Source organism: Apium graveolens, chromosome 4, assembly GCF_009905375.1.
Source record: "Apium graveolens cultivar Ventura chromosome 4, ASM990537v1, whole genome shotgun sequence".
Lineage (NCBI taxonomy): Eukaryota > Viridiplantae > Streptophyta > Magnoliopsida > Apiales > Apiaceae > Apium > Apium graveolens.
Genome location: NC_133650.1, coordinates 296,052,885 through 296,066,886, shown reverse-complemented (window position 1 = coordinate 296,066,886; position 14,002 = coordinate 296,052,885). Strand labels below are relative to the sequence as shown.

The 14,002-nt window shown below is 36.1% G+C and overlaps 2 protein-coding genes across 4 annotated transcripts; both read right to left on the bottom strand.

Annotated features, from left to right (window-relative positions):
* Positions 1 to 649: 649 nt before the first annotated feature.
* On the bottom strand, positions 650 to 1,591 carry LOC141721274 (protein CHLORORESPIRATORY REDUCTION 41, chloroplastic). The gene has a single exon (XM_074524106.1). It carries the CDS (start codon positions 1,511 to 1,513, stop codon positions 896 to 898), a length of 618 nt encoding a protein of 205 aa, XP_074380207.1. The 5' UTR covers positions 1,514 to 1,591; the 3' UTR covers positions 650 to 895.
* A 172-nt stretch (positions 1,592 to 1,763) lies between these two features.
* Positions 1,764 to 13,083, bottom strand: LOC141721273 (uncharacterized). Of its 3 annotated transcripts, XM_074524102.1 has the most exons (20): positions 12,629 to 13,080; positions 12,450 to 12,538; positions 12,139 to 12,248; positions 12,000 to 12,054; positions 11,783 to 11,862; positions 10,055 to 10,121; positions 9,912 to 9,974; positions 9,490 to 9,660; positions 9,276 to 9,369; positions 9,053 to 9,132; positions 8,890 to 8,965; positions 8,647 to 8,690; positions 7,946 to 8,013; positions 6,495 to 6,580; positions 6,233 to 6,390; positions 4,830 to 6,153; positions 4,431 to 4,717; positions 3,502 to 3,708; positions 3,265 to 3,421; positions 1,764 to 2,353 (listed from the first exon to the last, which is right to left on the bottom strand). In XM_074524102.1, the coding sequence occupies exons 1-20, from the start codon at positions 12,738 to 12,740 to the stop codon at positions 2,061 to 2,063; spliced, it is 3,621 nt and encodes a 1,206-aa protein (XP_074380203.1). In that variant the 5' UTR covers positions 12,741 to 13,080; the 3' UTR covers positions 1,764 to 2,060. The 3 variants fall into 3 exon arrangements, with proteins under 3 accessions (XP_074380203.1, XP_074380204.1, XP_074380205.1); XM_074524104.1 differs by lacking the exon at positions 1,764 to 2,353 and having other exon boundaries at positions 3,271 to 3,421; positions 3,542 to 3,708; positions 12,629 to 13,083; XM_074524103.1 differs by lacking the exons at positions 12,450 to 12,538; positions 12,629 to 13,080 and having other exon boundaries at positions 11,779 to 11,862; positions 12,139 to 12,224.
* Positions 13,084 to 14,002: the final 919 nt, after the last annotated feature.

Genomic DNA, 14,002 nt, shown 5'->3' with positions numbered 1-14,002 from the left:
ATGTTATAATTATAATTCTGACCAAAATCTAAATAATTTATTACCGTTAACATATGATGTACACGTAATTAATTAGCTATGAGAAGACGACATTGATTTGATCTAATGTAGTGTATATGTGTATATTTCGAAGCAATCAAGACTTCCATGAATGTGTATTAGTTTACAGATAAAAAGATAGACTTAAGTATTAATTGAGAGTTTATGCGCAAAACTAAGTTTCGTATAACTATCAACTTTATATAAAAATAATATATAGATTAAAACTGTGAATAATGGATAGGCTTGTATGATGTAATTTATCAAATTTGTAATGTTCGGAAAATTAAAACTTAATATATGCATTTTAATCTGTTATTGCATATACAAGTAGCATAAAATTTTTAATCATAGATGTGTAAAAAATTAAAAGTGAAAAAACAGGGGCACCACTTTCAGATCTCGCCTGGGCACCCAAATTCCCGGGGCCGGGCCTGATAAGTAATAATAACATATGATATACTAATAAGATCACATATGCAATATTCAGCAATAACAGCCAGCTCTGTCATTACTCATTACAGAAATTATTTTTGCCATAACCAGTTCACTTCAGAATTCAGATGTGTTGAAACGAATTGGAAATGAGATCTGATGTAGGACACAGAAGTTTAAAATAAAATTGTAATGGTCAGTTTACGTATAGTTTTGGATAAATTCAGCTTCGCCAGAGTCAAGTCCTCAGGTAACAGAGAATTTTAACTTATCCTAATCTGGTTCGGTTTCTAGGATAAGTTTACAATATGTGGTCGGAGACAGAAAATATAGCACTGCAAGAATTTTATTCTACACTCGACCAAAATGTAACATGCACAAAAGAGTCAAAAACTAGGTTAACTTCTGGTTGGAAAAAAAATCAAAAAGAATTGGCAACAAGGATAGCTTGCCTGCATCTTGCCTTGGCTTGCTCGAGTCTTTCTTGTAATGTATCATCCTTAACTGCAGCTTTGACCATAGCTAAGTCCATCTTCATCAACTTCAAAACTCTAAATAACTCTGTAACCATTCTATCCTCCACTTTACCTTCATCTCTCAGCACTTCAGCTTCTTCTACCACTCTCTCCGCTACTATTTCTCCCACTTTCTCTAACAACTCAGTCGACCCGTATTGTTTCCCCATTAACTCTTCCAACTTCTCAAGAAAATCCATAATCATATACCCAGTTGGTTTCTCCAGTGGAATCGGTTTGGTTCTTTTCCACCCAATTTCAAAGTTAGGTGGCTCTGGTTTTACTAGCCCGCTGCTTGATTTCCGGTCACGTATTATTTCTGATTTTCTTCGTTTTTCGATTGGGAAACTCTCGGGGTCTTCAGAGTATAGAGGTGGGATTGGAAAATCATCTGGGGCTGAATTTTCTGAATTCGTGCATTTAATTTTGAGGCTTAAACTTCGAATATGTACACGTGGAGAGAGTTGATTCTGAGGCTGAAGAAGATGCGTTGGATTGAGAAATTGAAGGACACAAGAAGCCATGGTAAGGAGCTATGAGCCACCAAATGGAAATATAATACCGAAGATAAGGCTACCCTTTAGTCCATCCCAGTTATGGTTCAAAATTGACACAAGTATAGGAGTTTCATAATAATAAAATTTTAACGGAATCTTAAAGTAATTATTAAAAGCACACTGCAGACTTAAGAATTAAAATAACTCCATCATTTAGACATTTCCAGAATCAAAAGCTATATTAAAATATCGTGCAAAGAAAAAAAAAAGGCATTACTGCTTCAAAAAAAATATATACAACACCCTGAAGTAAATGGCTGAAAGCCTGAGATTCAAACTAGTAATAATTACTTGCATATCTACAAATAATCCATTTCAGGTAGGATCCAACGCCTAGGATCCAATGCCTACAATTGTGCCGTACAACAAAATTTACTGGATCTGTAACTGGTGCCTTTGTGAGTTGTGACTGATGCATATATTCTATACATTTTGAACAAAAAGAATGGGTAACCTATGTGTGGGGATCTCTTTCATCACAAAATTGTACAAACAAAAAAATAACTAATTATATTTAAGGTCTCAGTTGAGCAAGCAATTTCTCCATGCTTTCAAGTTTATAGCTGAGTTGTTTAATATGATCAAGATGCTCTACAGATGTTCCCGGATTACCCATTTCAGCGGTAAGAACAGCACATGTGGCCTGAGAATCCAACACAGCCGCCTTGAGTGAAGCAACTGTTGATTCAAGCCCTGGATTCCTGCTTTCACCAACCACTTTAGAAGATGGAGAGACCACAGCATTCCCTCTAGTACTGCCACTGTTTGAATTACGTGGGCCAAAAATGTTGGCAAACCCCTCGCTACCTGCAACTCATTGATATCAAAAAAAAAATTACAAATTGAATACGAAACCACCTGTTTGTAACTGAGAATTCTATACTGACCTGCAATATACAATAAAGAAACCCCTCCATCCAAAATAATACTACTTCTTTTCCACCAAACGAAACTAAATAAACAATTGTAGTATATATTATGTGTATTTTAAGGGGAGTTTGGATGCATTATGGGAATTGGAATGGGAATCCGGGACAGGAATGAAGGTTATCGAAATGGGGATTAAAGGGAATGGGAATGAAATGGAAGTCCAAGGGGTCTGATGGGTTTGATTTACCCACCTAGAGGGTTCCCGTTCCACACCACTAAATTTAATCCAAACACTATCACTTGGGTTTAAGGTTCCGACTCCCGTTAACCGGGCACATTAACCATGAATCAAGCACCCCAATTTATGTTTATTGTTTAGTCTCATTCAGGAACTTGTAATTTATAATATTATCAAAACACAACAGTGTCTTGTACTAACAAGTGAAAATTACGCTTCCTTAGAGAAAAGAAGAGTTTATAGGTTCTACTAAAAGGTCACAATTTTTGGTTAAACTACCATCCTTACCTCCGAAGGTATGTTCTTGAGTTTATATTCAATGGACATACTAATAGGGATACCCTGGTAAAAATCAATGTTTTGATTGATTCATCTCTACCTTCGAGAACTCAAGTCTCAAGTTCAGCTTAGTATTATAAGTTTACAGATTGGATATAATCCGGCTATTACTTCTGAATTTCTAGTATCACTTTCCTAGTCAATCTGCAAAGTCTGATTGCAGCTTCAAAATAATCTTTCCACTCCCCCGTTTTCCTAGTCCTATCCCTATAGATAAAATCTTGATCAAATTACATTTAATGATAAACTATCAACAAGATGAAGAAAATACCGAGGTTGTTTAATTGAGTAATTGCTGCCTGGCCAACAGAACCTTCCAGCTTAAGTACCCGCAAGATACCAACAGTTATCCGACCCATAGAATCAACTTCAGACTTGCACAAAAGAGTAAGGTTTTGCAGCTCATCCTTTGTCACGACCGCCTCAAACTACAAGGTAAATTATCAACACTTATTTATACAGGATAGAAATAATGGACATAAAGCTGCTAATATGTCCATCTTATTACCGGCTGCTTGACAGAGAATTTCACATTTTCAATTACCCACTTGGTCATTGCATCATCAACATCATCCTCGCATATAACCATATCAAATTCAAAATTAATCCCACCATATGCCTCAGAAGTTTGCTTGAACCCTTTAGCTGGTTCACCATTTTGTTGGATGTGTTTCCAAGGCTGGGGTTTTAAAATCTTTATGCCTTCAGCAATAATCTGGCAAAAAAATCGTATTTGATTCTTGCACTATAGCATTATCAAAAAAATTAAAGATTTCTTAGCAAAAGAAAATTAAAGACTAAGATAATTCGATCAAAATGATTAATTCGCAGCAAACCTAAACCTAAACTACGGCCTAAAATCGGAAAAAAAATTCCCATTTCTTCAAACTACTTTAGTTCTTTAGCAGAGAGCCATGGAAAACACATACACTCAAAGACAAGGAATTACCCTTAGACTAGAGGTGGCCAAAAGGGAGGGTTCATTCGACCCGCCCAGGCCCAGCAAAGTTAATATTCGCAAAAAATTCGGAATGCAACCACAAATTCGAAATATGGAAGAAAGAACTACACAACAATCTCAAGATTCAACATCAATGCAACCACCTAGATCGACTTCTACTACCCAACAAGTAATATTAACTGTTTTTGTTCTTCATTATTTCGTTTTTATTTTTTGCAGCCCGACCCGCAAAACCCAACAATCAATTCATTTTTAATTGTTCCATTCCTTTTTAATTTTTCATTTTTCACATTCTGTAAAATTCAGTTCCATCAGATGTTTGAAACAGGCTACAGGTGTCACAAGCCTTTAGTTTTCAGATAATGGTTGTGTCATACAAAAACTCACAGTTCAATGTTTATTACGCATTTACAGTCAAAACCCTCAAATTACTGTGTCGATCTTGTTAAGCTATCCCCAAGGTAAAAAAAACTCACGGTGATATATTCTATGGCATGCTTCTTTCTTCCATATGGTATTTCTCTACTATTTAGCAAATGCCTCTGGCTGCTTTTTGCCTTCACTTTCAAACTCCTGAAAGTTGTGTGCCAGCACCTCTCTGCTCCACTAGAATCTTTAGAATCGCTGAACCACCACTTTTCTGCCATCTCCTCTGCACCTTCGAGAGCAAACAGCCAATTTTTGAATTCAATAGATACATCCACATCATCCGGTGAACCCAGGTGCAACATGGTACTTTCTTTCTTGATTCCAGGACTTTCACCTGTAAGAGGAGAAACAAGAGTAAGGGTAGAAAATTGAGGTGGCCATCAAAACATATGATATGTAAATACTAGAAGGGTAGATAGCATATCATAAAAGGCAAAATAGCTTACTCTCTCTATATTGGAGCTCATTTCCTATCAGAGGAGAAGCTTGGAAAAGTTTTGACAACGGCCCAGCAGTTAAATGCTCTAACCCTCTAGAAAGGCCTTCTCCTGGACCACCATCAGGCCCCAAAATTCCAAATTTGTGCAGCAGAGCCTCAGTGAAATTCATTCCTCCCCCAAGGCGAACACCAGCGATACAGGCTGACACATTTAAACTGTGGCACTCCATATCCTCTGCATTATATGGGATCACATGCACCATATTGACATCCAAAAATGGCAACGAGTCATTTGATTGATTATTAATTTTATTTTGCACCCAGAAGACAGCTCTCAGTTGCGAGTAGCCATTGTCACCCAAATGGCCATTTTCAACAAAAGGCGGCACTATACCATTCTCGTAAGCCATGTTTTTATCGATGTCTGCACACTCCACCTCAACTGTTTCCCAGCATATATTAGTAGATATAGCTATTGCACCACCTAAAGTCCTATGACCAACTCTAACAGATAAATTCTCTCCCACAAACTGAATAAGGGGCATTCCTAGTGTGTCGCTAGAAAAAGATTCCAAAAATCTTAGATGGAGATCCTTAACTATTAAACTCACGGCAGTATCTCCTGGACCCTTATCAAAAAGATTCAATGACTCGCTTCTTCTTACCTTTGCTCGGTTACTTTTTCCAACTATGGCCATCTTTTCACTGACACTACCAAAGTAGGCATATAGATCTAGGACGAAAAACATTTGCTCAATAGAAGTATTGGATAGATAGTGTGGACATGCAACCCCTATTCTGAGAATACCTCCTGGAGGAGGAATATCTATTAACGGACTTCCATCAGCAGTTGCCATTGCAACCTCAACACAAGCACCTTTCAACTCGACACATCTCCATAAATTTGAAGATCCAGAAGAACATTGAACACCAACTGAGTTGTCACAGGATTCCAGCGACAGACTAAGAAGAGAAGCTCCAGCAGTCCACTTTTTCTGGCTAGAATCAACTGGTTGATCCTCCCACAGACAAAAGCATGCAGGATCCTTCTCGAGGTTCAGTAATCCAAGCTTTAGAGAAGGTGACTCTACGAAGAACAGCGCCTCAATAAGAAGTCTTGCTCCAGAAAAAGAGGTTTGGAAGGTATTGTTTTCACCATCAGTATGATGGTTTTGGCTTTCCATCTTCAGAGGAACAGTTACATCTAATTCTTTAACATTCAACGCGAGGGAATTGACTGAAGGATCAGGCAAAATAGCACCGGAATTGATCACAATTCCATCAGCTACGAACGAGCATATCCTCAGACAGGATTCTTCCTGAAGATAAATCTGCAAAGAGGATAGTAAAGCTTTAAAAAAAAAGTAAGTGCATTTTTACTGGTGAACATATTAAGCAAAAGATGGATACCATCAAAGGTTGACATTCAATAACTGTTTGAGAAGCAAAAGATGGTGGACTTGGCGAAGGCTTGAACTGAAGAGAACACAGATTTATTAGCGGCACGCCTTCATTTAATTGCCATGGATGGGCTCCCAACGGGTATATTGGAGGACAGAAGTTCTTTGCTGGTAAAAGAATTAACTCTTAATAAGATAAAACTATTTCCACCACATTAATAGCTTCAACAAATGTGTTTTCATTTATTAAAAAAAAAATATTCAGTCAATACCAAAGTCCGGAATATGCAGAGAATAATCTGCAGTTTTCTGCATTAGTGGTTGAACTAAAGTGCATGAAGGACGTGAAAAAGTATCCCTGCATCCTCAATGTACACAAACGCAATTAGTTAACAGAAAAAACAATTTACCAGACATATTTTGTACCATATAATCATCGTTTCACATTCATAAAATATGTAATCAAAATGGAGTTTAATTACTAGTAGAAAACTCCAGGGGTCTAAGTCTAACTATACATATTGATTTAGGGCTCAATCAGAGTTTTATACTTGTAAATAAAAAGACTTCAAACCTTTTTAAATATGCAATTATGCATTTCAAGTATTTGCTTCATTTTTCATAACTCTTCTTATATTCTATTTCTTTTAAAACTTCTAGAAAACATAAACCAATTAATATTATATTTTTCTCATGACTTGTTGGAGTCTCAAGAAAGTTCCCATCGAATATGCGATATTGAGGAAAATATATGTAAAATAATAGTAGAACGAGGGGAAAAAGAAAAACTGCTGCCTTCACCTTTCTCACAGCTGCAAAGTTCACCGAAATCCAATAAAGCTATTACATTCTTTGATGATTTACGAATCCATGGTAGTAGGAAAAAAAAAAATAGCTGGTTTGGGACCTTCAAGGAGCCGTATAAATTAAAATTTTCATAAACATATGCAAGAGCACTACAACGAATGCCATCAACTTTTATGATCATCTCAACATTATGGCTGGTATAGTTGTACTGCAGTCGATATATGGTTTTGAGGTGGAATTTGTGGTGCCGACCAATTTAGTGCTTTAGTTTTTAATAATTTTATTTCATCTATGAGAGACTACAATTTGCTTCACCAGAGAGCAAAATATTTATTTATAACAGACAAATACTCTGACCAAGCTAAGTAGAAGTAATATTTTGTGGAACAAAATTACCAAGTACAATTGGTTTATGATGCCATAAATGGTCATGAATCATACGATACTATTTGACAATTGACATGCCTAATCCTAATCAACAAGATTAAAAGTCATTTGAATAATTAGTGCTCAATCGGAAAGGCTAACTAGATACATTTTAAATATTACTTCCATACTGTGACACAAACGATATATATTTAGTTGGAAAATGTGTCTTTTTCTATATGTTAGTAAACATTAAACAAAACATATAATCTCGTGAAAACTGATAGTAATTAATATTTAACTTACCTAAATATAGGTTTAAATAATAAAGTATTTTTAAAGTTTTATGAGAAAATATGATCTTTGAGGTTTTCTTTAAGAGATCGGTAAAAGACCTTACCAGTATCAATTTCATAAAAGAAAAACTTAAGGAAAACTGCCTGAAATCATATCATTGCAAGGAGAATGGAAATGAAAATATCAGGTAAACATTATACTTGTGAAAAAATAACTTCTGCAAAAACATATGAGAATGTTTAATAGAACAAACCTTAAAAATAATCCACCTAGCATAACCTGAGTCAAGTATTTAGCATGTTCCCCATCAGAAACGCTTGCCTGCAAAAATGGTACAACATTTACAACCTTGTTAGTTGTTACACTAAAGGTAATGCAATAACAAGAGCAATAGCTTAGCAACGCATGAATTATCTGTGATGCTCAGACTCTCCCGCATCGACATGACACGACACGGACACGAGGATCCGGATCAGATCCTCTATGAGAAAAAGGACTCTTCATCTCCGACAACCGAACCTAACTTCGACAACCAATCTCTAAGAAAAAAGAGAAAAAGAAGAAGAAAATAAAAGAAAGAGAGGTTGAATTGATGTAGAAGGAGAAGAGAACACATAAAACCCTCAGATTTATTCCTTATGTACTGTCATTGATCACAATCGTCCCTAGTTGGGCGCCGAACCAAGTGCATACGCGACAACTGTTCATCGACAAGTCAGGCTTCGGCTCTCGGAGTCCGAGTACCCTCGCATCGACTAGTCGACGACTAGTCATCTTCGTGATTACAATGATAAAACTTGTCCCCGGGTCTTTGGTATTGGAGTTTGGGGAATCTGACACGTCCATTTGTGTCATTGTTGTATCCTTCTAAAAGAGTCCGAGCATCAATTGCATGAATTCATTCGAAAACAACAAGAATAAACAAAACACTTCAGAACTGCCCAGAATATATACCCGAGAAAATGAAAGTGACTGCATAAGAAGTTCAAGCTGAAAATCTGCAAGTAAGATTATAATCATTATAAATTTTCATTTTTGGGAACACCCAATACAAAATAAGGTAGGCACAAACCCCCATTTGTAAAATAATTGCTAGTAGGTAACAGATTTCAGTCCTACAAAACCGAAAATCTATGTAGATTATAAACAAAAACCTAATCCCTATAAGAGGAGACTCGTTCCACAGAGAGAACTAACCAGCATCCTTAATGCACAGAAATATATGGTCCACAACTAGGCTGACTAGAGAGCGCCCTGCAGCTTCTGCATGATGCTGTCAAGAAAGAAAAAACTAGGTTTAAATATTCACATCCACAAGTGTGCTTTTATTAGTAATGTTACTGAAGGAGGCAAAACAGACCTGTTGAACATTGGTATGAACATCCCCTCTATTTAAGCAGGCATTGAATCCAGTCAAGAAGCGAAGGAGAGCACGCAATCCTGCAAACATAATAAGCCAAACAAGTTAGAATTCATAATCACGGGAGAGCACACAATCCTGCACATATAGTTAGTCAAATAAGTTAACAAGAGTTACTAATAAGTAATAACAAAGACTATACAGAAGACAATGCAAGACTAGCCTGGTTCACTTAAAGCAGGGCAAACAGCTTCAGTAATATGCAACTGAACTTCAAGCCCCAAAGCACTATTTAGTTCCGTCCTTTGAATTGTTATCTGTTTATTATCAGGACAAAAAAAAATCAACAGATCAAACAGTGTTCTCTACATGGCACTTGTCTCCAGCTAAATGCAAGAACTCACAGAGAATCAACTCAAACCGTTAATTTGCATTACATAAGCCTCTCCTGATATTCCTTCAACGAATCTCTCGCCACCGAAGAAACTCCGCTTAGCACCATCGTCATCTTTCCTGGAAGATCCCTCTTGAGGGCTTGCAAAATGAGCATCCGCAAACATATCAGGATGGGGCAGAAGGTCGACGGATAAATATTCCCATTCAAGTTTCTGAAGACCAAAAAAGACATTATTGTAGTATGGCATGATCCTTATATTCATAATATGGTTTGCTATAAATGAAGCAGAACAAAAAACTAAACAATCTAGTATAAAAGTGTGAATCTAGAAGAACAGGGTAGTTAAAAGAACAGTTTGTAGACATACATGCAAGTATTAAACAATAGAACTTACAATACCACACAAGCTGAGATATTTACTTAAAAAACAAACTTTTTGAGAGATTAAAATGATGTAATTACTTTGAAAAGATAAATGAAATTCTTGTCAGCAGAAAAGTCCCTAGCTTCCTTGAGATTTACGACCTATAACAAATCATTGTCAGTTGACCAATTTATAGTAATTAACATAGATTTAGGAAAGATGGTGTGACATAGAAGATAACCTGCCAGCTTTCATTTGTGGTATATAGCAAAAGGTTGCGCATTGTGATAGATGCCATAGGAGATGCCCTAGTGAGTGAGAGCCGGGGATGGGGGAATTAAAATGCAAACTGTGAGGAACAATCCTTTGCCATACTAAACAGAAAATAATACTAAAGCAACCAAATCTGCCTTGTAAAAGATCCAAGGACTTAAGCATAAACAGGAAGCAAAACCTGTTGTATGTTGATATGGAAGATAGACAGAACAAAGACGACTTCAAGATACATGAATGATTAAAAAGTAGTGTCCATTAACAGTGACCCCATAAAAATGTAGAACGATTACAAAGTAATATAAAAAACAAAGTGCACTGTTGCTTGAAACATAAAAAGATCAACAAACTTTAGGAAAGAATTTAAAGAACGCCTTCACTCAAGTATCAGCAATAAAGAAGTAGATAATATGACAAGTTGTTTACTCCAGAACCATTTGGTATGTATTGTTGATCTAACAATATATCTGGGACTTCGAATGACCAACAAAAAAAAAGGCTTTCTATTTGATTGTTACATATAACAAATAGGTCCTCCTTGGCTCATACAAACCAATTCATCATATGATCACGGTATTAAAAAATTATTTAACATAGTATATCAAACACTTTGCTACGGATATGACTTTAGGAATGAAGGATATCAGTTATCAAGTAACTTTGGGGGCGTTTGGTCAGGGGTAATAGACAAAGGGGAAGGGAAAGAATTGAGTTCATTCTCTTTGTTGGTGTTAGTTCTACAAAAACTGTAATTCACTTTCCCCTTTTTAGTTTCAGATTTACCCCATATTCCTCAAAACTCATCCCCCCCCCCCAAACTAGGTATTTTTCCTTTCCCTTTCCTAAGTTTTTTTTTCAATTATAAATTACATCTTAAAGCATAAAAATATAGATTAACATGTAAATTATTTTTGAAAACTAAAAATTATTTAGAACTTAATTTTTATAAATTAAAAATATTTTTTATATAATTTTTCATTCTGTTTATTCATCAAAAGCAAACACGTAGGATCATTTCTTTCCTTTTTCCTTCTTTTGCTTTCCAAATTTCATTCTGTTTCCGGGTGCGAACCAAACGCCCCTTAATCTTTATTATTTCTACCAATTGTTTGATAGAACAAAACTCACCATCAATATTTTTTCTTCTTATATTATTATATTGGCACTATTGTTTAATTGTTTAATGAGAAAAACGAAAAACCTTCTTATATAATACTCCCTCCGTCCTTTCCAATTATTATCATTTCTGAGAGAGTGTCTGGCACGTATGTTAAGATGAACATAAAATATAGTTCTATTTTTAAAAAAAAAACTTTCTCTGAATAAAAATAAAATGTTTAACTTTAATTGAGAAAATAAAAACAAAAGTTATAGAACTATACTTTTTTTTCATCATAAATGTGTGTCGGACACTCTCTCAGAAACGATAACAATTGGAAAGACGGAGGGAGTATACTGGTAAAACAGTATAATAGAAAATAAACACTATAGTCATCATTATCATTAATAGATCTTTCTATACATAACTACCATTATCACTACATATTCCATAGGTTCATTACACAAGATTCATTATCACTATATATTCCATAGGTTCGATGCATATCAATCATTGGTTCATTACACACAAAAGACAACTTAGGAAAAACTAAAATTTTATAAAGAACGACAAACAAGTGGATTAGCAACAACCTACCAAGTTGCTCCTCCCTTACGTCCATGTGTTTCGAGTAGTAGATTAACTGTGCCAACTTTTATGGTCATTCCGTCCGCAATCTGGTAATTAAATTGTCACAATTAGAACAGAGATCAGTTATCACTTTTACCATTAACCATTGACCTTATTGTACAGATTAGCATCAACTATTGTGATATATTACATCCCAGACACCCAAAGAATATAAACCTCATACCTTCTCAGCAAATCCGTAACCATTACTTTTGGCTGGACTCACAGAGGCCTGCGAGCTATTAAAAACTTAACAATAAGTTCTACATATAATCACAACATAAATGAAAATAACACACCGTAGAATTGAGCATTTATATTACCTGCTTGTACTCCTATGTGCATCTGGGTCGTCATTTTCTTCCAAAACCAAATCAAGCCTATCGATTTCAACAACAATTGGCTCTAATTGCACATAACTCATAGCCGGAAGCTTCAGTTATCATAGCAACAATAACATCAAGTCAATCAAAAGCACTAATTCGATTCCATACAATTTCGCACAAATAAGAGTCTAGGACTACAATTTCGCACTCCATCTACTTAATTACAGTCTAAACGTAATTTTCAGTAGCTAAACAGTGGCAGCAAAAATAGAATTTAGAAATTTCAAACGAAATCGAGATTTACGAACCGTAATTTGTACTTTCCCAACTTTAGCAGTGGTTACATTGAGTGCTGGTGGTAAACCAAGACTAGCGTGCAAAGCTTCTCCATTAATATCTATCAAATAACACAATCATCGGATCAACATACATATACACGCACTAAAGCAAATAGTAGCAATTTTAAGTAAATGAAGCTGAAAAAGACCTAAATTAGAAAGCTGTACGGTACGGCCGTTCAATTTGAACTGATCTCTAGTGAATGATTTGAGCCAATAGCCAAGTGTGTACTCTAACGCTCGTGCTAGTATGGACTCCATTTTGAATTCCGATAAAATCGCAGATCTATGGTCAATTCAGCGGCGCCGGAGATCTCTCCGCGATGACGCCGGAGTGATTTATAAGAGAGAGAGAGGGGGGGCTTGGCACGTGCGATGAAGTGAGGCACGTGAGAGGATTCTGGGTTTTGTTACTCTCGATGTATGTTTTTGATTGAAATGTTGAGATGGACGGTGAGGATTGAAGTGGGGGAGTAGGGGAAATGGGGTTTGTGAGGATGTAGAGGATTGGAACTCTGGTGTTGGATCTCGGGCCGATTATAAGCTGTCAGGATCAGGAAGACACAGCTTGTGGGCGTTGTTTGCGTTTGGAAATCTTAAAGCTGAAGGTTTTAAAGCAAAAGTACCTGCTTAATAGCTTTAAAATAATAAAAGTACCTGCCTAGTAGTAGTACAATATACAAGTTGTTAACTGTCGAGTCGAATATTATAAATTTCAAAATAATTAAATTAGCCCAACAAATAGCCCCCCCCCCCCCCCCGCAAAACTGTCGAGTTCATTCGTGTATATTTGAGTTGAAGAAAGTTCAAGTCAAACTTCCTTCATTTGAGTTTTACTGCAAAGTCGAGCACAGTTTTTGGTTTAATAAGATTGTTAGAATATGGCTTAAATCGGTAAATGTCCCGGATGCTGGAACTTCTGGGATCTCGATGTCCGGTCAGTGAGTCGGTGTACGAAGCACCCTTGTTTAGGGTTTCGGATGACACCATCAAATATTATCAATACAAATCAGGATGCATGCATTAAACTTGCAGTTCTGACTTCTGAGTTCTGAGTAATAGAGCTCTTTCTATTAAACATCAAAAATTCAATAGAGCAAATTTGACTTGGTGGATGTGGTAGATCGAGTTGGTTTGGCCGAAATTCCCCGTTCTTTCTGGTTTTCATATGATAACTTTATAAACAGAGCTCTGAACTTATGTCTCTATCCGATGATCAGATGCACATTGTAAAACCGATATAATCTACTGTCTGTAACATCATTTGGCTACATTGTAGATTTGCCAGTATGTTAAGGTCACATCGGTGTTTAGACTCGATTCTCGTTTGTTATAAACATTGAATTTTGGCTTCAACACTTTCGTACTCAACCTACTGGGACACTGAGTTTGTGACCTATCATGGATATTGATATTGTGAGCTATTACAGATATTGAGATGATTGTATACGAAAAACATTTCTCGAGCTTATCTGCATTCCAAGTCTGCACCTGTACTAAATTACTGACCAGAACTTGAGAAG